Raw genomic sequence first — 22,522 nt, 5'->3', positions numbered from 1 at the left:
GTGTTTTGTGCCTATTCGCAGTACAGCCCCACAACAACTGATTCGCCATTTGAAACAGCTAAGGGCGAGGAAACCTCTGGCAGAGGGGATGGGGCTCTTGGGAACTCTTGTTGACAGGAACTGTTCCCAGCTGCTGTTCCCACTGCTCCATGAGAGGTTTCACTTCCTCAGTTGCGCCAAGCAGCCATCCATGGCTGTGCTCTGAGGCTGGCAACCTCTACAGATGAAGGATAGGAACAGACAAAAAGAAAAGTTTGGGAAAACAATAGCCAAAAAAATGGTTACCGTTACCATTTAACTGTCCTATCAAAATGGTCCTCCATAAGTGAGCAGACTAAAATGACTTCCTGCTGCTGGCTGCTGCAGGAAAAACAGACGTCCTGTCCCCACAGCACTGGCACTACTGTCATAAAAGCTCATGGTAAAAGCAGGAAAGGATTCAGCTTGCAACCTACCTTCGTTGAGGGAGCTCCCTAACAGAAGTTTGTTTTCAGAGCACTGCTCTGGAGCTCTGTGGCAATCCATAGGTCTCAGACACCAAGAGAGAGGCTGGCTATTTGTCCCAGGTAAGCCACAACTTTTCTGCTTCCCAGAAAAATAAGTTGAATTCTGGGGCTAGAATGAACTGAAGGCTCTTCCTTTCCTTTTATATTACACCAGAACAAAAAATATTTAGAGGATAAATAAATCATTTTTCTTTGCCTAGAAAAATCTTCCAAGATTCCTGCAGGGAATYTGGGTTGATGATGATGAAATATGACACAGAGATTTTCACTTACAGAAACCTTTTCTAAACTCATGGCAAGTAACTCACCTTTGTAGATAACACTGATGACACAGGAACAAACAAATTAAGCCATCCATACCAATCTTACATGCTTCACAGCCTGTTTCAGATAGAAAGGATTTCACAAAGCAAAGATCCAAATTGATGAAGCCTTTTTAATATTAGATATTTTTTCTTAACAGCTTGGAGCATCCCCAACTCTTATCCAACAGATTACGAAGCATCTTAAAATATGCACTATTAGTGATTCCTATCTGAATGAACCCTCCAGCATCCTCAAAGGATTGCTACAATTCAGCATCTGCTTAAAACATTATGCCTTCCTGCCCCCCCCACCCCTTTTCCTGCTTTGAGCTAGTTAGGGTATGCTCATTTCTCAAGAAGAGCAGTATGTTTTTGAAAACCCCTTGGGTATTGGAGACACCCTTCATCCAGCCTCAGCTACTCATAATCATAGTCCTGACTACGGTTCACTTGCACTCAAGAGAATACAGACCCAGAGTGGTGTTCCCTATCTTTTGCCAGATCATCACTCAGATGTTCCTACACCGCAACAGAACACTTTTTGCAGAAAGACTCACCAAGTTTAAACTGCTTGATTATTTTCTGAAGTTTCTAATCTGTCTACCCAAAAGTTACCTTTGCATCCCTTCTTCCTTTAATCAGGACTGAAGCCCTTTTGCAACAGACAGCTTGCCTTCTAGCTAGATTTCCATTTCTACTCCATCTCTGCATCTTTTTGACTTGTCAACGTTTCCCTCCTTGGCAGGGAGGACTTCTGGTGATTCACTCACAAACCTCTCTCTTCTCTTGGTTTCTCCTTGTCCTTAATCTTGGCCATTTTCAGACACTGGTTTCTGTCTGTGTGAATCTGAGAGGGTTATGTATTTTGCCCTTTCACATGCTTTCTCCATCTCTCTCTCCTATGGCCCTGTCAGCAACGTCCACTGCATTATTCAAATCCCTACAGCAGGGATCACGTAAATGCTTCTGATCCCTTGCCCCAAGCTACATCCAAAGCACTCCCTGTCTCTTGCTGCTGTTTCTTCCTACACAATATCCTTTCCTATAATTCCCAACAGCAAAAATATTCCTCATTTTGATTAACAACAGCAAACAGAAGATCAATTTGGAAATAATACTTATTTCCAGTACCCTAACAACACATGCATTCTTTTTCCATCTACTCTTTGTCTATTCGTCCATCAACCTCATGAAGGAAAGAAGAGCTGGTGGGTGGTGGAGGGGAGGAAAAGATCTCCAAAAGTAGTATTAATGAAGCTGAAGAAATAAATAAATTTATAATAAAAATTACAAAAAAAGATACATTCTACCTTGACACAGCCAAGGACATCAACACAGACGTTTTTATACTACTCCTAGAGCATGCCAGCACACATTCAGCCCCACTAAAGGCCAATAATAAGGTAGTACGCCCATGTTTTTTCATCCATTGCTCTTCAACTGTCCCCTTTTGTTTTACGGCTCCAGACATAATAATTTTATAATTAATGAAAAACTGAAGGCAATGGATTATATACATATATATACATTCATATATACGTGTGTGTGTGTAGAGAACTTATAACTCAACACATTTTACATAGCAGGAAACCAGTCAGCTTGTTGCTTCAGACCTTGTTCCAGGCCTTCTCACTACAGACTGGTTTTACAAGGGAACCACTCAGGAGAAATTCCTAATTGTGTCAAGGAACTCTTAACGGTTGTGTTGGAGCTGCTACGATATACTTTAGGTAGCTCAACTTTATTCCCAGGAATAAGGCAAGGAAAAAAAAACCCAGAAAACAAAAAACCCACAGGCCTGGTTATGAACCCTTTAAGCATGAAAATGAGCAAACAGGAGAAGGCTCTCCCCAGGAGAAGGACATGATTTCATAAAATGCCTCAAAATGTCAACCATATTCTGAAGCACTGAGCATGAAGAATTTATGTGTGCACTCCAAAATGCACACAATCTACGAGAGGAAGGCAACAAGTTTATGAAGATTGCCACAAAATGCACATGATGTCAAAGCCTGAAAATCTCTCCAGTGACAGATTTTAACTGACAGTTAGTTAACAGCAGAACACCTTTTTTTTTTTTTTTTTCCTTGCACAAATACAAGATACTATCTTCCAAAGGATAATTTCCTTGACTAGCTGTTTTTATGTAAGCAATGTCTACTATAGATGGGGGCGGCAATTTATGCTAAGGCTTTTCACTAAGTACTTTAAGTGGTTTTCAAATACAAAACTAAAAACTGTTTTGGCTTTCTAATTTGCTTTTCATTTTACAGTATGCAACAGTTTATTCCTAACATATTTGACGGAAAGAATTTCAAGAATGCAAAAAGGATGATGACAACATGGTAGCTGATTAGCTCCATAGGGAAAACATTTCTCCAAGTTTGACTTTTGATCAGTGCAGAACATTCAGGAAACAAAAATATCATGGCAAAGAAGGTCCTTCTTTCACCTGCTTTTCAGCTATAATAAAAAGGACAAAAACAGAAAGAGAGAGAAAAAGAGAGAGAGAGATGGCAGATACACTGAAAATCTGCAGCGCAGATAATCAAACCCTTTATTGCCTAAGTTACATTAGACTTGCAACACCATAAAAACCTGTTAAGAAGAAGAAACAGCAGATTGGTAGAGGTAGTAGAAAGTCCCTGTAACAGTCATAAAAGGGCTTTACAGGAGTGTGTCATGCCAAAAAATTACCACGTTGTTTAAAAGAGCTGATCAAAGCCCATTGACTAAATAAATAAGGAACACAACTCATTTTAAATATTATGGCCTAACTAAAATAACAAATCAATACAATACAATGAGAAAGAAGAAAAAAGAAATCACGGGATTCATTTCTGAAAACAGCTGGTCTTTAAGGTTGGCTTTCCCCCACCCACTCTCATTTCTTGTTTAATTAACTGAAAATCTCATTTCTGTGCTATACACAGTATATAATTATTTAAACTGATTTCCCCTACTGTTGTTCTTCATGTAGCTAAATTATGATTGTAAACTTTGCTGATTAGTACCCTGGCAATGGCAGTGACAGCACTAGCTTCTCTGTCAGATATTCTGGAAGAAAAGCTGCAAAAAGAGGCTTTTGGCTCTAAATATTAACTAAGATTTTCTATTACAGTTTGCAAAAAAAGAAAATGAAAAAGAGAAATTACAAATGTACACTACACTTTCATGCCATTTTGGGTACAGAAGAGTTTTTAATAACTAAAACACAAACAAATAGGCTAAGCAACTAGCTTTTGTGCATTCCTGAACTGTTGCCATTACTTTCACTCATGGAAAATATGACTCAGAAAAGCAACAAAACATAAAACAAAACAAAAACAAAAAAGAAAAAGAAAAAGCTAGTGCAAACCCAAAATGATGATCAATCATAAGCAACACAGCAAAATATTTCTTTTTTTCTCCTTTTTTTTTTTTTTTTTTTGGTGTACAGTGGAATGTGTCTCTGCGACCTCCCTCAAAATAACTTCACAGAACAGTTAATTACAGTCACTTATAAGTATTTGCACAGACATTCCTAACTACACCAGGATTTACAGAAAATTCTGGTATACATCTGGTGTAATAGTATAAGGAAAAACTAGTAAAAAAAAACACATAAGAAAGTTAATTTGCATTGTTGCAAGTGTTGCAAAGTAACAAAAACTGTCAAGTAATTTAAAATAAGTAACAAGTACTATCCTGAATCAATTACTGACTAGATTTTTTAAAAAGACACCCCACCTGCAACTGTTAGAATAGAAAGATCATGGTTTTTTGTTTTTTGTTTTTTTTAAACAAATCTCTGTGTCAGAAGCCCATTTCTACAAAAACAGCCCTATTCCATTACTGTATTAAGTAAACTGTTGCTCTCACCTGTATTAAAGGTTAGCATCATTTCTGTACATGTAAAATTATTGCTTTTTTGAAAAATATATTTAGCATGCTAGGGTTTTTTAAATCTGTTTCCTGCCTTTACAAAAGGTTACAATTAAAATAAAAAAAACTAGTAAAGCTTTTGCAAAAATTTTCACAGAACATTTTCTTTCAAGGCAGCAGTAACTTTTGATAATGCATAAAATTATATGTGCAAAATCTGAAACTCTCAGAAATATTACCATCACACATAGTGTCACAGCAATAAGAAAAGAAAATATTTATATCTGTGGAATACATTTTTAATTGCTTACACTGCATGGTTTAACAACCTGTTATGTGCCACAACCCCACCTTGAAAACTTGCAGTTAGAGAGTTACTGTAGAAGAGGTATATAAAGCTTTTTTTCTTTTTTTTTTCTCCCCCAAACGCCACCAGTGATCACCAAGTACAAGACATGACACATTATAGGAACATTAACCTGCCACCACAAAAGAAGTTACTCGTCTTTTCAAAACCGTCTCCAGGCCCGGGAAGGGTGGGTAGCTGCCCTGCCACACAAAACGCAGGAGCCTGTGGCACCTTCAGGGCCAACGTCTGCCCGAACGTGTTCAGTGACTCCTTTTCTATTATAAACCTACAGATCAGCGGCTTTAAACAGCTGAGAAATTTTTTTATCTTTTTTTTTTTTTTTTTAAGTGAAGACTTCCTTTGTGATCAGGTCGAAGAAAGTAGCCCTGTTACAAAAAAAAAAAAAGGTCCTGAGAGTAAAACACAGAAGCCTGTTTCTCTTAGTGTTCAACCAGCTTTCCTTTTCCAAAGCAGAATAGAAGCTTTGCCGTGGAAGTGTTTCCATTTCCATATTCACATACTATTAACGGYGCGCAGTCAAGAGCAAGAGCACTAGAAAGGCAAGTGGTCCCCAAACTGTAATGAAACAAACCGTTGCAGAATGACGGTCTTTCTCTTTAGTCCCTTTAATCCTTCATCAAGCATTGCTTTCTCAGCACCGAATGCCACCTTTTCCCCGCAACCCCCCTTTCTTCCTCTCTCTTTTTTTTTTTTTTTTAATTTGCTTTGCAGCGTGACAGGCAGTGGCAGTCTCATTAATTAATACTTCTCCAGCCCTCGAATCCACCGCTGTTTTTCAAATGTATCAAATAGTCATTGTGAGCATCAGGGAGGTTTTTGTTACAGTGCTTAACTTCTTCATGCTGTCCAAATCACATAAAGTTTAATTTTTCCAGTGTCTCAAACTTCTCTTGATTAATATAGATGCCTCGTGCTGCCACAGCGCTTGCCAACTCCACTGTTTATTATAAAGGAAATAAGGAACCATGGGACTGATTAGTACGTCAATTTATATATATCTCGTGTAGCATCTTCATTTATTTTAGAATGATTAACAGCGCCGAGGCCTCCCCGTCCCAGCGGAGCCCGGCGCGGCGCCTGCGATCTCGCGGAGCGGCTCGCGGGGAAGCGCTGCGGCGGCGGCGTGGGGCGGCCGGGGCGCGCGGGCACCCGCCGCCGCGGGCCCTAGGTGCCCTTCCTCAGCGGCACCGTGTGGACGACGTCCGCGCCGGCATGGTCTCTGCCCTGCGAGAAAGAAAGACGACAGACAGACAGACAGACAGAGCTCCTCTTCGCCTCCGCTCCCCTCCCTCTCACGCTTACCCCTCCGCTTCTGCTCGGGGCTGGCGGGGGGGAGCCTGGCGCCCTCCAGCCGCCCCTTGGCGYTTCGTTACCCTTCATCTGCGTTGCGCACGTTGATTTTAGCCTAACGCATCGTGCAGAATTTTGCGTTTTTTTTTTTTTAAGTAATTCCCACCGAGAGCAAGGGCGTCAGGCCCTTACAAACTGCTGGGCGGACTAGAACAGCAAGGAATAGCACGGGAAGGAGCAATTCTGCCACGGATACGAACACGGGGGGAGCGACGGAGGCCTCCGAAAAGCAGAATTTTGTGTTAGCCGAAAGGGGTTCGTAACTAGATCAGAGCCTTAAAAAGGCTGAAGTCTGCGGTCACACAGGCAGCTAAAAGAAGAAAAACCTCAATCCTTGCACAGGTCTGTCAAAAGCTAAGAAGCAGGGTTTTTTTCCCCACTTGTCATCGTCCCTTTATTTTTTTTTTTAGCCAATTTCCATGAATAATTACCATGTTGAAAAAAATAGAAGGGATATTCTAAAAATCAAGTGAAATTAAAGATAAAATCGTGAATAAGTGGGAGCCTGCAGCTCCCAGGAAAAGCTTTAAAATGACATTTAGAACATCACTGTCGGAACAATGCAGTTTACAATCCTGATCCTAAAACAACATGGCAAGATTAATCTTACATAAATGCATTATCCTTAAGCTAAAGTCTTGATGAAGTGAAACAGAACATTTTAAATTAATGCAACATAAAATATGGCATCCATGTAAAATCCAAGCAAGTTTCAAGCTGTGCCTATGGCAGCCCTAGAAATAGCTAAAGAAAGCCCAGCTCTGGTTGACATAATGTATTAAGTGCATCTCTTTTGTTAATAGATTTAGAAAATTCCTAATTAAACCTGGCCCAAGATTCATGACATTTACCAGTCAAAGTTTGGTTTAAGTCGGAAAGATTTGCAACAAAATTAAAGAAAAAAAAAGCTTCTGTACAGGCCGCAGTATATTTGAAATGTAGGAAACAGTAACTGAGTGAGAGATGTGATAAAACTTCCTTAGTTGGATGCCGAATTTCCTGCAGTAAAGGCAGAAAGATGCTTTACATTTTTGCACGGCAGCATCGCGCCTAGGAGACAGCGCCGCAATTCCGCGAGGAGGCATTCGTCACCGAAACGCCTCGCGCCGCGCCGGCTCCGCGGGCGCCGCTCGCCCCGCTTTCCGCGGGCAAGGAGCGAGGAAGGGGCCCCCGGGCGGTCCCCTCCCGGCACGGGCCGCCGTCGCACCGGGGAACGCGCCCCAAATCCGGGCGAGCAAACGCTGCCGCCGGCGCTGCTCCCCCGCCTTGCCTTCGCTTCGGCCCGCCCGAGATGTTCTCCGTTCGAAGCGGAACCGAAGCTGCGTTTCCCGCAAAATAAAAAAAATTAAAGCCTCTTGCTAAGCACCCGGTTTCAGGATGCACTGGCGTGCCGGCCAACGCTTGAGCCACCCGACGCGCGCCTGTGCTGCGTCTTTCCTGACGTGAAATTTTACCACTCTGAAACGCAGGTTTTCTTTACTTTCAAGAATTTTAGAGAGGGGAAAAAAGCAAGGCTTTCCTAGCAAATAGAGCATATGGCTTCCATGCCAAAACTGTTTCCATACAGAATTCCAGGGCCTTTCACCAGCTAACTGGAAAAAGGAAAATTCAGCTCCTGTGCATTTTAATATACTGGAAACAGATTATCATGTGACATTTAAATAAACAGCAGCAATCAGYCTGCAGCGCGGATACCTTGGCGCATTACGGGCAAGGTGAAAACGATGGGACAAGAGCTATTGCTGCTAGTCCTGTCCCCAGTGCTCGTAAGCTAATGGACATACAGCACACACATATTGCTCAGATTCCAGTACAGCAGCCTCCATGAACCCTTGATTGTTTGCATTATAATCTCCATATGTATGAACGAGACAAATTAGGTTGCCATTTATTTGTTCATTATCTATTATTTTGATTAATGGAATTCTTGTTCTCAGAATAACTATTTAAAAATAACATTTGCAATAATGAGGACTGAACTATTAATCATGATCTTTAAAAGAAACTCTGCCAGAACTGGGGCAAGACATTTCACATGAACAAATGTCATAAATAGGATGTCTAACTGACAATAAAATCTGAAAAGCAAAAAAACCAAAACCAAACCAAACCAACCAATCAAAAAAAAAANAAAAAAAAAAAAAAAAAAAAAAAAAAAAAAAAAAAAAAAAAAAAAAAAAAAAACACAGAAACCAATGGTTATAATATTTTTTTATCTGTTTTTCCTCTCTTTTTCTTCCCTCCTCATCTCCCCCCAGCTATGGGACAAGCAGAGCTGTACGGTAGCCGGATTATATGAACATTAGAGGTAACAGAGGTCCTCAGCCTTCCCGCAAGCCCCTTCACAACCTACATGGTATTTTCCTGATGGTTCTTTCCAGTTTGCCTATTCCCCAAATTTTGACCATTTACATTTATGTTATCTCAGCACTGAACATTACAAAAAATATTTTTGAACAGTTACTCTGGAGAGAATGAGGGCTTATGGCTCTGCTTCCTTAATGAAGATTGTACACAATTCTCATCACGAACTATTTCTGTTGTCTCTTTCAGAGCCTGGGCTTCCAGAACGATGTTATTTACAGTTTTTTTTTCATTTAAAAAGAATACCCCTGCATTCTGGCACAAGGATACCAATAGTTATTTTTCTCCTGGGCTCTAGCTTTTAATTTTTTTTTGTTTGTTTGTTTGTTTTTTTTGCAAGTAAAAGGGTTTTTTCTGAAGGAGGAAAGGTTAGAGTCTTTTTTGTTTTTCTGCTTGCTCCATTTGCCCCCAAAGCATACCTACAGCCCTCAATGTCTTTGATTCTAGCACTGTAAATACACTTTACATATATATACACATATATAATCCTAAGAAGATGAGAAGTCTTCAGCGGTACTAACCACTAAATCACGGCCTTTTGGAAACCCAACTRTCCTTTATAATTTTTAGAATATATTGTTCAATACAGCAGAGATAGAGATTAAACTATACTCCTACAGCAGGCCAAGTTTGTATGGTTTCTAAAAATGTAACACCAGGCATGTGTACTAGAAATTGCTACCGCTGCTGTTTCCATTCTGTAGATTCCCAAACCACCGGATAGACTTGGGAATTGGGCTTCTGGCTGCAACATTGCAAAAGCAGGTAATTCCTCTGAAATGACCCAGTGCTCCAGGAGAATTTTGCTCTGAGAGTTGCAGTGGATTTGAGATTCATGCAGTCACGGGGACCTTTCCAAAAAGGAGCCAGCATTTGTCTTATACTGTATAAGCAATTCAAGCATGCCTCCAGAATTCATGCTTACTAAATCAGGTCTTTAGATGCTACTTAGTGTATTCCAAATTAAGATACATATTCATTGTGGATATGCAAGCTTAATTATGGATATATTGGGATATTTAGCATTTATAAAAATGTTCAGAATATTCAGTACATTTAATATGGCAGCATTTCAAGAGAATCTGCATGACTTTGCACGGATKGTATTGACTTGGGGTATGTAATGAGCATTTTTGTTCTTCGGAATTAAGACTAGGAAATATTCTAGAGTTCAAAGGAAATTTATTTGATGGAAAAAGTCTTTCTTTTTTGAAAAGTGTTCAAGTGGAAGTAGGGAAAAACAGAAAATACTATCGCAAAGCAGATAACCATCTTATTTCCTATCTTTGTTTACATTCCACTGGTGGTGATGATAAYATATGAAATACTTTACCCCACTGCTAATATTATCAAAATCGGGTGTGCACAGTCTTCTTTACATACCCTATATGCGGCCTGATTTTCAGTGCTGCTGAACACCTGCATCTCCTGCTGGCGGTTCATTGCCCTAAATTAGGCTTCCTATTTAGATATCTAAATATAGATTTAGCTGGCTCAGTTTTGAAAAAGCCTGATTGTAGACCTTATTTTTAACATGTTGGATTTAAATTACTCTGTGAGAAAACAGCTGTATAACGTAGCGCTGTTGTAAGCTACTATGTTGGGGAATTTTAAAAGCCTTACCTAATGTTCTTTTAAAAGGGAAATCTTTGGAGGGGATCTTCTCTTGACTGCTGAAGAAATGGGGGAACTGTGATATACTAATGTTAATATTTTTAGTCTTTACCAGGCTACTCAGGGGAAGATATTTTACCTACAAGAGGGAAACATTATGCGAAGCAAATCACATTCACTAAATGTAAAAAACCCTTCACTCTAAAGCTACCGAATGCAGTAGCTATTGTTTCTTGCTGGGAGCATGTGCATGGCACTTCCATTACTTGAACTGACTTTACACTGTAAACTCTCGCGAATAGATGCGTCCCAATTAAGAAATGAAACGAAGACACAGAGTGACAATGTTTAAAGTGGGAAATAGTTATGTTACCAGAATGCTGCAGGCACTGTTCTCAGTGTGAGCGAGTTTTCATGCTTCTAAAGGCCCCTACAGCTGCAGGTAGGAATGAAAGTATTCCTTTTGTCAAAGGTAGGGACTACGTGGAGTCGTCTGGGGGACTGTAAAGGCTGTTTGCTAGCAGAACAAGAAAAACAGCAGACAACTGAATAATTTTAATTGACACAGACGCTGACAAACYGAGACAAAGGCTGAAATTAAAGAACGAACAAGACAAAAGGAAGGAAACTATTTCCTGGAGAAGTAATCATACCGCAACTTCTGTGAAAGAAATCCTGATTRCCAAGAGACAAAGCAATTCATGAACCTAACCTCTATCCAGTATTCTGCTGTATTGAGAGATGTTGTAATCTAATCAAATTCTTTGAAGACAGATTGACACGGACTGAGAATACAACAACAAACTATATTTGCTGTTGAAGAYGTTAGTCAGTAAATTTTGGCGTGGCACTGGTTTACAAAGACAAGATTATCAGTAAATTTATTGCGTGGCAATATAACCTGAATTATAAAAAGACTCCAACTGAGTTGTCACATCTCTCTCTGGACAGATACGGCCATTTCAGAATTCTCTGGAAATGTTTTTCCAATTTTGACCTTACATTGTCTTTTAGAGGAAAAAACACCCAAAAGCCAAAATATTGCCTTCAGAATCATTGATGACATTTAGATATGGGATAAACTACAAACATGAAGAGATGAAAGAGACCCAACAAYACAAGCATTTTAAGGGTGTTTAGTTTTACTAGATCTATGTTACTAAATTGATGAGAACAAAGACTCCTTCTGAGCTAGTTCACAGAGCTGCTCAGTGTTTCACCCTGTCATATGCTTTTACCAAGAGGGATGTCCTAGCACCATTCTATTAKATAAGCCCCATAAAGAGAGCACTTTTTGATGGGGCCAGTTGCAGTCTCATTCTCCAGTTCTGCAACTGTAGCATAACTTTGCTGTTAGTGCCCCACAAAAGCAAAGCAAACAAACAGCCCCCATGACAACAACTGAAGCGCTATGTCACCTTTGTAAAACAGAAGTTGCATTTCAGTGGTAAAGCTCCGGAAATACTGATTCCATTCAGAGCTTTACTGCATGTGAAAAATCTGGTTAATATTAGAGAAAATTGTTTTTTCCCTCAAGGCACAAGCTCAATAAATAATTAGGGGAGGGGCATAATGGATGTAAAAGGAGCTTTTTAAAAAAAATCACGTAGATGAGAATCCAGTTATGAAAATAAATGTAAAGGGAGGACCTAAAGTTTGYGTTTCTAGTAGGAAGCACTGTCCTATTTGAATAAGGAGGAAAACTACTGACAATATTTTTCTTAAGTTTCTCGTGTAAATTCATTGTCATTAAAGGTGAGGCACGGACAGTGCTAAAGAAGGAAACGCTGGCACAGTCTAGGCAATAGCAGTACATCCCACCACACTCTAGTCTGAAAAGCATCCTTGGAAATATTCAGTATTCATGATCATTTGAGGCTTCACTTCTCTATCCACTTCTAACAAAAACACCTGTTGGGTTTTGCAATTCTTTAAAAAATGGAAAATGGGCTGAGACTCAAATTTATGTCACTTGCAGGAAGAACCAGTTACACTCACCGCTTTAAGTCATGATAAATAACTAGCACCAGATGTGAAAACTTCATAAGGAGAGTTGTAGGCCACTCCTATGTCCTGATGGCAACATCATATATCTCTGTGGCAAAGGTTGGATCTCTAGAATAATATCAGGATGTCCAGGGGAAATAAGAAAGCACAACAGAGAAGCCACTTGTAGTCTCTATGAAGGATGGACCATGCGAACCGAGCGACACAGTGGCATTTGGTGAAGATGCTTCATGGAGCAAGTAGGAACAAATCCTAGATCTCGCAAAGGCTCAGACTTGAGACGAGCACTGAGCTGCATTCTCTAGGCATGGCCAAAATCCTCTGCACTTGTTTAGTAAGAGATGGGAGGACAGGAAAAGTGTGGTAGTAAAAAAGCTAATAAAAAATGTGGACGGAAGGCGGAAAAGCAAGTGATGCTTGAGGCACTCCAGAAGAAAACTGCCTACGAGAAGCTATGGCCTGAAACCCCCTTGCCAAGTCTGAAGATGGAGTGGGAAGGTCTATGCTATGACACTGGTCTCCAAAGACATTAGGGATACAAAATAAATTCAGTTTAATGGTTTTCTACGTAACAGCTTTGTCATGTATAATTCAGAGTGCTGAGAAGTGTTTGTCAAGACAGGAAGGGTTCAATACTAGGAACAGGAAAGCATACCACCACACAGAGTCCACAGAACTGAAAGATATGAGCCTTTCAAGACAAGCTACAGGATGTTATGATAGGAATATTCTTCAGAAAAACACAGACCAAGTGTTAACTGTATTGGTGCAGCAGATAAGGGATGAGTTGTAAGAGCAAATTATTTCCAGAAATTCTTAAAATGCTATCTCACTGTTACGTATAATGTGCAGTTACCTATCCCACCCACTCCCCAGTAATCCAGTAACATCTTTATCTGAACAGTAGTTACCTGATCTACACTGTCTCTCTATATGACTTTGATATAATGCTTAAAAATTTTAAGAGCTAAAAATCAAGCAACACTGTTATTATGTATACATTTGTTATAGAATAGTCAGTGCTTTACCGATGAGTATCACTGTGCAACTTTTTCCCAGCTACCACATTAAAAACCAAACACCCAATTAATTGTAAAACATACTTGTTTTGGAGCATCTGCGGAGGTGGTGTGAACTTCAGTACCTCGGAGTCCATTAGACTCAAACACCACTGTGGGAACAAGGGGGCTTGTTAGTAGATGAACATTCAAGCTTCGTTAGTGTGTGTACATTATTTGAGACCATTACAGATTAACCACGTTCAAAAAAAGACACCAGCTACTAGCCTGTGGCCGGAAAATACCAATTTACCGTAACACTTACTGTAAGAGAGTGTGCTAATGGCAGCCTAGGGCCACTGCCCTTTTTAATTCAGACTTCGGTGCTGAAGAAAGCAATCACTGACAACATTAATTATCCCTGTATGTGTAAAGGGACCCTCTTCTTGCATTACTTACCATTTGGCCTCTGTCATTTTGCATCAGACTGGCTTATGTATGCATCATTCACACTTCTCCGAAAGAACCCGCTAGTCTCACTGTCTCATGTAATGCTCGGGAGGTATCTCAACACTGGTAGCTTTATCTTCCTGCATTCCCAACGATAGACCACTCCAGGTTAAAAATGGCTGGTAGGGGTTTCAGATCTTTGTAACTGACCCATCTCAGGAAAATCTAGTTTCCTACAAAAACGTTTCTGTCAACAGCAACGATGAGGCAAAACAAAGCCTTATGTTCTGCTGAAAGGGGTACTTTGATTTCAATTTGTGCTGGTGGCAACAGAATTCATTAGCATATTCATTTCTCAGTAGCCTACTCTCTAATTAAAATAAAACGTTTGCAAACAGACTTATCCTAAATGCATTGCAATTTTAGAGAGTTCAGAGCGGGGGGAGGTGGAATCAGGTAAGTAATATGTGGGGAACAAGAGCAGCAGTCATAAAAATAAAGAACTAGTGCATGAGATTTAGGTATTGAAATTACTAGGTTAACATGGGACATAAACATAATTCCTGGCATTCTGTTAGCTGGATCAGAAAGAAGGAAAGCAGGAAAGAGAGAAAGCAAGAACAAGTGTGGAAAGCTACCTGCGTGGGACCTCTGATGAGTCCTGAGGTGACTGGGCTGGTTAAAGCATTTTCCACATTCTCTGCAGACACAGTCTCCTTGGCGTGTTTGTGTCCTAAGCATCCCTGTAGTTGGTAGGGAGGGAGGGGAGGAGGGAGGGAAGGGGGGYGAGGGGAGAGGAGAGAGGAAAGTTGAGAAGAAAACATTATGCCAGAAGAAAACATCATTAGTATGTCTAATGTGTCATTATGTGAGGCTACCTTCAGGCCCTGGATGACAACTGTCAGCCTTCATCTAGGCACTGGCTGACAGGCCAGGCACACACAGGACTGCAAGAATGCATAAATTACATTGAATTAAAAAATGCTCCCCGTGATGTGCCCGCACCAGGACTGGCATGTCAGGTGTGCGCTTCTCAGAGCAGCTGGATCCACTTTTCAGCCATCACCCAGCTTTGTCAAGCAGTACATCAGGCAAATCAAAGTGACTCCAGCGTGGCGGAGACAAGTCACATGGATAATAGGAAGTGAGTAGGACCAGAGCCCGACTGTCCCCCCCGGGCGGCAATACCTTAGAGACAAATGCAGAGTGAGTGGAGCCATCACAAACTGATCAAACCTTTAGCCCCTGCCTACCTGCCTGCCGGTGCTGCTTTGACCTGGGACCTCTGAGGCACAGACGAAAGACATCTGTGAATGAAAGTGTCATTCCGGACATTTTGAGCTAGTAGCAGCACAGCAGCCTTCTACCAGCCCTGGGTAAACATGTTTTCTAGGCCATTAGCATTTGTGGAAAACCACTCAAACCTCTCCTTTTTCTCCAAAGGTCAGTTTACAGTATCTGACTTAAAGGGCTGGTCTTTGTCTTTTTACTGCTGATCAAAAAAGACACATTTGACTTTTATTGGGCTTTTTAAAAAAATGCTTGAACATCATCTTTTTCTATTTTGGTAAAACGCCCTCCTCAGAAAGAAAGACTTGATGTTTTTATTTGCCATTGGAATATTTTGGCTTTTAAAGAAATTCTCAGGGGCTTGTCAGCGGAAGTGAAGTTTCCCCTCCTCAACCCCCCGGGAATTTTAGTAGAGTAAAACTCTGAGCAAAAAAGTGGCAAAAAAGTAACATCTGAAAACCAACTGCAGAATGCCAGAGGGCTCATCCAAACTACAGATTGCTGTACCTGAGAATGAAGGGAARAGATGATGGCCTGCCATCGACTCTGCTTGTACAGCACCAGTGTCTTGTGCTGATTTTTACAAGAACATACATTGTAAATAAAATGTTTGGTTGCAAAAAAACCAACCAAACAAACAAAAAAAAAACCACTCAAAAATCCTATTTCTGTTATCTCTTTTTATAATAGCACCTCCTGTAGATGGCACTATAGTCTATATAATGCAGATGAGCAGACTCCAACAATCAGTTCCAGCAGTCAAATACAACAAGATCCACAATTTAGGGCCAACTCCAGATCCCATATGCTCACCAAATAATAATAATAATAGTAATAAAAAAAATTCACATCAATTTCAATGACAGCTTCACAGAAATACAATGAGACAGATTTGCCCTGGAAAATACAACAGATTATAGCAGATTTTCTGGCACATTATTAGCATTTTTCCTAATAACAAAACCAGAACAACTATCCAGAACAACTACAGCTGCAAGTGTGAAACCGCAGCGAAATGAAGTGCGTGAAGATCCAGGCACTGGTGACCCACTGTGCCAACATCCAAGGCCTGCAGGRCAAGGCAGGGCATCTGTCGTCCCAGCGGCTCCCTCGGGACCGGGAGACTTGGGTTCCCCAGATGGCTGTGTGACCTCTGGAAGGCCATTTAATCTCGCTATACCCCAAGTCTCTGCCTGTGAAAGGCAAAAGTACTTCTCTCTAACTCCTTTTTGTGAAAATTCTGCGATAGGAATGGGCTTCTCTGCTACCAAACACTGCAAGGGCTTCAATTTGCAGTCCTTTCTACATGTTTTATTTTAATAGTATGAAAAAAACCCAAACGCATTTAGAAACGGTTAGCCTTGTTTGCTACTCACTCTGTACACACTATCCCTGTGCACTCAGGACAGTTWCTCATCACAATACACTGTTCCTCTGAAACTGCTAAATCTCAACCCCCTAAGAAACTGAGGCAAAAGGTTAAGCAACTAACTGATGGCTTGTAAGGGCTTAAAGATAAATACTGATTTGCTTAGCCCATATTGTATTCTTAACAGGGAGGGTTTAGAATATCCTCCTGAGCTAACTTGTCATACACAAATGCAAAACCTGAGAATGGGTTAGCACTTTCATCTAACCCCTCCCTAGCACTTACTTTGTGGCAGTTACTTAGAAAACAGGTGGGGAAAAAAACTGGATTGCTTCCAGGTAGGTTTGCCATTGTGTGTTCCCTAAGAAGCACCATAAGGCTTTTGATGCTTCAAGGCTTTGCTCCATGGGCATCATTGTTGCAAGGTAAATACCCCTCTGAGTCACTCGGGAGATACTAAACGGGAACAAAAGAGGGTGGATGACTACAGGTGGTAGCAAATTAAGGTAAATGAGCAAGAAGGGACTATCTGAATGAGAGCTCCTATGAAACCAATACTCTGAGCTGGTCTCAAAGGAGTCCCAGGGTAAGAGTGCATCTGCTGCCATAGCCCATAGCCTAATACCACAATTCATGTCAAGAAACTGAACATAAATAAAATAAATAAGTGCTATTAAATATAACAAAAAGAGTTTCCCTAGAACTGTTTGGGAAGTCTGGGCAGGGTCAAACAAACCCAGTCTGAGCAGAGAAACCTCTGTGTTTGCTGCTGGATTACAACAGTACTTACCTCTCTCTTTTTCAAGGGCACTAACTCTCTTTAAAAAACCAGAAATGTACAAGGACCCCATAAAGAAACCCAGCCAATACAAAGGAAGTTGAAAGCAACGGTCACAGYCCTGCATTACCACCTACTAAAATATTCCAGTGTGATCCAGGATGAGATAGTATATTGAACACTCAAATAAGGTCAGTCAGGAGCATTCAGTGGGGAAAAAACATGCGACTAAGCGTGCACCCCTGCCTTCTTTGGGATTTTTGATTTTGTTTTTCATGTCATGATTACCATATTCAYATTGCCACATGACGACGTATTTGTATGATGCATACTGACAAAGACTCAGAGGGCTCAGTCGAGGACCATGCGTTATTTTAGACAAGGCTCTGTCAGCCTCCTGTATTTGGGGGGGGGGGGGGCAGGACCCTGATCCTTTGCCTGCAGCAGCTTTTTATTCTAGTATTATGAAAAACAGCCATCATGCCAATTGGTTTGAAGAGCCATCAACAACCTGGAAGCTGTATATAACATGAAGACAAGTTGCATAAACAAAAGGTTTCAAAATCTGAAAACATGATGGCTATAAAGTGCTCTGAACGAAAGAAGAGATTTCAAAACAAAGATGGGCACTAAATAAATTCCAGTTAAAATGATGTCTTTGGAAATCACTCCCCCCAAAAAACTATTTGCCAATAAAATTCCTCTTTTAATAAGCAGGTAAATAGAGAGTTCCTTGAAAATCTTGCCCTTACTTTATTTTATCCTTACATTTCTCATGTGATTTCTGATACCTGTATTCACTGCAGTCAGCTTCTGCTGTTTTCCTCCATCCCTGTTAACACAGCTGGGAGCTCCCTCAATCAATAAGATTACTCTGAGCAAGATTGACATGATGCAGTATTAAATAACATCAGGGAGAGTTCACCCACATTAAGGTACCCAAAGTTGATGGAGGAACAATTAACTGGTATTTAGAGCAGGAAAAGGGCAGGGGGAAATTTTAGAGAATGTCCCTAGGCACAATGATGGCGAAGGAAAATCAGCTGTGGACGAATGGACACAGAGCACAGAAATACTGACTTTTTTTAGAAACAGAAAAGGTCTTTCTCCACTGCTTCTGTAACAAAAACTAGGAGCTCCGTGATAGTTATAATAATCACATAACCTCTAACACCTAACAATCAGCTCTTATAAAGCAATACTTTCTAACTGGTTGAGGAAAACTGATGATACAGTGGCTGAAAGGTGCTCCTCATGGACTATTTCAGGTAGATTTTGCCTTCCTGTCTTCTCCTAAAAGGCCTTCAACAAAGACCTGACTGAACATTATGGGTCTTTCCTTGCCTCACAGCTGCCAGAGCGGTCAACTTGCAAACCTTTACACCTGCTGGGAATTTGATCACCAACTGTCCTTAAGACTATCAACTTCCAAATGTCCTGGCTCTCATCCCACTAGTAAAATACAGTCACAAGCTCCATTTCACACATTCCTTTGACAAAATAGGTAGAGAGCTTAATGCCTGATAAGGATACTACATAGTTGTAGGAAGAAAGGTCTGAATGAGTGCTCTTTATATGTGGAATTAATTTCTTGCACAGCTTCTACTTTGACAAGAAGTATATTTAAAAAGGTATGGTTACACCATACAAAGGTATGGCGTGACCTGGGACTATGGTTCCCTTTCTCAGCCTCTGCCCCCATCCCCATCTCAATAGTAATATATCACTGTGATTTTCAGTCTCCTCTGACACAAACTAATACTGGCAGATAGTCAAAAAAGCATGGTTTCAAACACAAATGCGTAGATTTCTTTCCTTCTTTTTTAATGTGGCAACTGACTGGCAAGAGACAGAAAGAGAGCCGCAGTATTCTTTTTATAGTTCCTGAACTTTAAACCAGCTATTTGCACRACTGCCTTTCCTGCTCATGTGAATTAGCAGACACATATTTGGCTTTGTCTCTTTTTAATTACAAACATACAAACAGATCAAAAGAATCATTTGAAAAATAGTAGAGTAGTCTTTGATATGGACAAGGAAGATCTTAAGACTTTTGTCAAGAAAGACAAAGGACGCTGACAAGTGATTATCTCTCTCTGTTGTTGGAAAACTTGTTTGCAGAGGAAATTGAACAAATCCTCCAAAATAACATCACAGATAAGCCCCAGAGGATGTTTATTTTGCCTGAAGCAAAAAGATTATGATGTGTGCCAGCACCAGCATATCACGGGGATCTTAGTGTGACAGAACATCTGTGTAACTCTAGCCTGCTGGAAGCGGAGGGACAAAGGAGCAGCGGTAYGCCAGGTGGAACAAAATACATTTGACCTGTGATAGAAATGTCACTGTGCGTGAGAGGAGATGCTGCAATGTTAGAAATGCATAAACACATCTATTCAAGTCTACCCAGCACTGATAAAACAAGGAACTTGCAATCCCAGCAGTTAGGAGGAGAGAAGGAAGGAAGAAACTGCAAAACAATGTGCGACAGCTCAAAACAAAAACCGAAACAAGCAAGCCAGATCCTCCGCAATGGGAGGGCTTGTGAAATCCTACCTGTATGATCCAGGACAGGGCTGTTGGCACCACAGGTTTGGTACAGCGAAGCAAGGTCCTTTGGAATGTACGTTTTAAAGATATTTAAAATGTCCAAACGTTTTTCATGCCCATCTGATCCCGGATCCTGTTTGCTGGAGTGTAACGCTGGAGAAACCCCTGCTGCACTAGGCTGGGTCTGCATTAGTGGACTTGCTCGTGCCACGGCTGTGCAGTTTGCCAATGTCCTCAGCTCACTCCCAGCCTTTATGTGAGACTCCCTCTGAGGCACTGATGGCTCTTCATGTTTAGTGTACTGCTCGCTTTTGCACAGCGGATGATACTGCGGCGGCGGGTTGAATTTGGCCTTCATGGAGTCAGCTGCACAGTGCTTACCTGAGGGGACAAAACTGGTGCTTCCTTGGGGAACCACATACTTTTCCACTTGTTTGCTGTTGGTAGGCTGTGCACTAGGCCTGGATATGACTGTCTGAGTAGGCGTTACACTTCTGCCAAAGGCTCCCATTTGCATAAGTTTGGAGTTTGCTTCATATTTATTTTTTAGGGGAGGCTGTTGTGCTGCTATGCTGTACTGCTCCTGGGAATGGTTTAATTTGGGCTGCCTGTACCCATCAAAACCTGATACGCGTGGACCACAGTGGCCAAATGCATGACTGTCCTTGGACTGATGCATACTCCCAGACTTAGCAGTCATCCCAAGAGAAAGGGAGCTGCTTTTGGATCCGGGCAAAGCACCTGGCACTTGAGTGCGTGTAAATCTGGCAACAGGCAAAGGCTGGCATTCTTTACCACCGAGAACAGGCGGGGGGCCAGTACGTCCACTCCTTGCCAGAAAAATCAAGTTGTTTTTAATACTCTTGAATCCGTTCTGTTGAACCCAAGGGGGAACCATGGAGTTACAGCTGACTTTGTGCAAAATTCTTTTATGCATCCACAGGACTTCAGGGTAATAAGTCTTGTGACTGCAGAAAGGACATGGGTAGATAATTAAAGCAGCCTGAAAGGATGTATTCAAACTCTTATTGCATGAATTATCCCTTGTTGATTTTTCACTCAAATCGAGTGGAGCTACCTCTTGAGCTTCAGCACCTTTTTCTATCAGAGGATGCTCCCTGCGTAAGTCTGGCAACCTTTCTTTAGMGCGACCAGCCTGCATTTCAAGTGATGTTTTCAAGCCCATGGCCATGTTTGAAGATGTCTGGCTCACACTTGAAGCAAAGTTAGCAAAGTGACTGGCGCAAGGAAGCCCTTGGCTGTGGTGAAATGCTGGCATCCTTACATCTGCAGAACCTTTCAGATCTTGGTATTTCAAAAAGGGCTCCTTGATAACGTTCCCCAGTGCAGTCACCAATGCTGGTATCTCTGGTTTAGACTCAYTGGCATCATTTTCTCTGGCATTATGGCTTCCCAGCTTTGGAAGTTCATTCACCTGAGATGTTGCCGTAGGAGTCTCCTCTTCAGAAAAATTGCAATGGTATGGCTTTTCATCTGAATGGGATAAACAAAAAACGTAATTATCATTTCATGTAGACAGGAACATAAAACACAAAGCAAATTCAAGATTGAAATAAAATACAAGGAGAAAAAGCAAACTCTGGTATTAGGATCATAATGACATACTACAAACTAAATGTACAGTATAAGCAAGCAAATCGTGGGAGACACAACAGTTCAATTTATTTTTAAAGATCATAGTGAAGTTTGGATAAATTCTCTAATGTTGCACGTTTGYGACATTTTAAAGAAAGCACAATTCAATAATACATCCATGTTAAAATTCTGAGAGTGGGAAAAAAATAAACAAATATGCATCCATTTAATGCTTTAACAAAAGCAAAGATAATGGAGCCAGATAAGGGTGACCTAGTTAAAGGTCTGTCAGCRTTTCCATTACAAGCYCCTATTTTCAAAGGGTTTATAACTCAGCAATAAAAACTGGCTCCACACTGAAACCAAGCATATAAGCAGATACAGCATACAGAATAAATTGTTCGCTTAACAGAGACTTTTGCAGTGGCCCAATATAAAGGATGAGTTATGGGGAATGTAAATTTTGAATTTTCTGTCTGTTAGTTTAAAGAAGATACATTTTTATTTTAACAGATGTTTGAGTCAAACTTAGGGAAAGTTTACGACTGCTCAGTCCATTTAGAGATAGATAATTCAAAATTTTTGATTATTTACGTTACAGAATTCAWATCAGATCTTCAAATCTTTCAATCTGCTCCTTTTCTCAGCTCTCCTGAGTAATTTTATCTAACACTCATCCTAGAAAGGCCACACACTGGGCAGTAATTAAAGCAGTTTGGGGGAATCGGAGCGGTATGGTTTGTTTTGCTCAGAACACAGCGAACCTCCACCAGTTCTCACAACGCCGGTCTCGCCRAGCTGCTGATAAAGACGTAGAATCCCTCCAAATCAGTTCACAAATCAATTCCACCGAGATTTTCATCACAGCAGTAACGCTTACTTCACTGAATCCATTTAACATGTAACTGAATTGAATCATCTGACAAACTTTCAGTTTCAATTAACATGCAGTTAATGAGCCACTGCCAGGCGGGTGTAAGGAGACTATGTTCCATCTAAAATGTCACCAGTCCAAAGTGCTCCCGGTATCCGCAGAATGGAAAAGGAGGGAACTGCTCCGTGGCTGCATATCCTCTCGCATCAACTCATAAAAGCCAGCGCTTTAGAAAAT

The 22,522-nt window shown here is 40.9% G+C and overlaps 1 protein-coding gene across 3 annotated transcripts in view; it reads right to left on the bottom strand.

Annotated features, from left to right (window-relative positions):
* Positions 1-6,189: 6,189 nt before the first annotated feature.
* Positions 6,190-22,522, bottom strand: part of ZNF516 (zinc finger protein 516) — a 102,692-nt gene continuing 86,359 nt past the window's right edge. For all 3 annotated transcript variants that reach the window (XM_085323774.1, XM_085323775.1, XM_085323772.1), the window contains exons 3-6: positions 19,822-21,309; positions 14,467-14,571; positions 13,484-13,551; positions 6,190-6,269 (exon numbers count right to left, since the gene is read on the bottom strand). In XM_085323774.1, the coding sequence (XP_085179900.1) occupies positions 6,210-6,269; positions 13,484-13,551; positions 14,467-14,571; positions 19,822-21,309 (1,721 nt within the window). In that variant the 3' untranslated portion in view covers positions 6,190-6,209. The remainder of the gene's footprint in view (positions 6,270-13,483; positions 13,552-14,466; positions 14,572-19,821; positions 21,310-22,522) is intronic.

Source organism: Rhea americana, unplaced genomic scaffold (genome assembly GCF_003343005.1).
Source record: "Rhea americana isolate MKP2758 unplaced genomic scaffold, rheAme1 scaffold_87, whole genome shotgun sequence".
NCBI lineage: Eukaryota > Metazoa > Chordata > Aves > Rheiformes > Rheidae > Rhea > Rhea americana.
The sequence above is the reverse complement of the archived record's forward strand: the minus strand, read 5'-3'. Positions and strand labels throughout refer to the sequence as shown.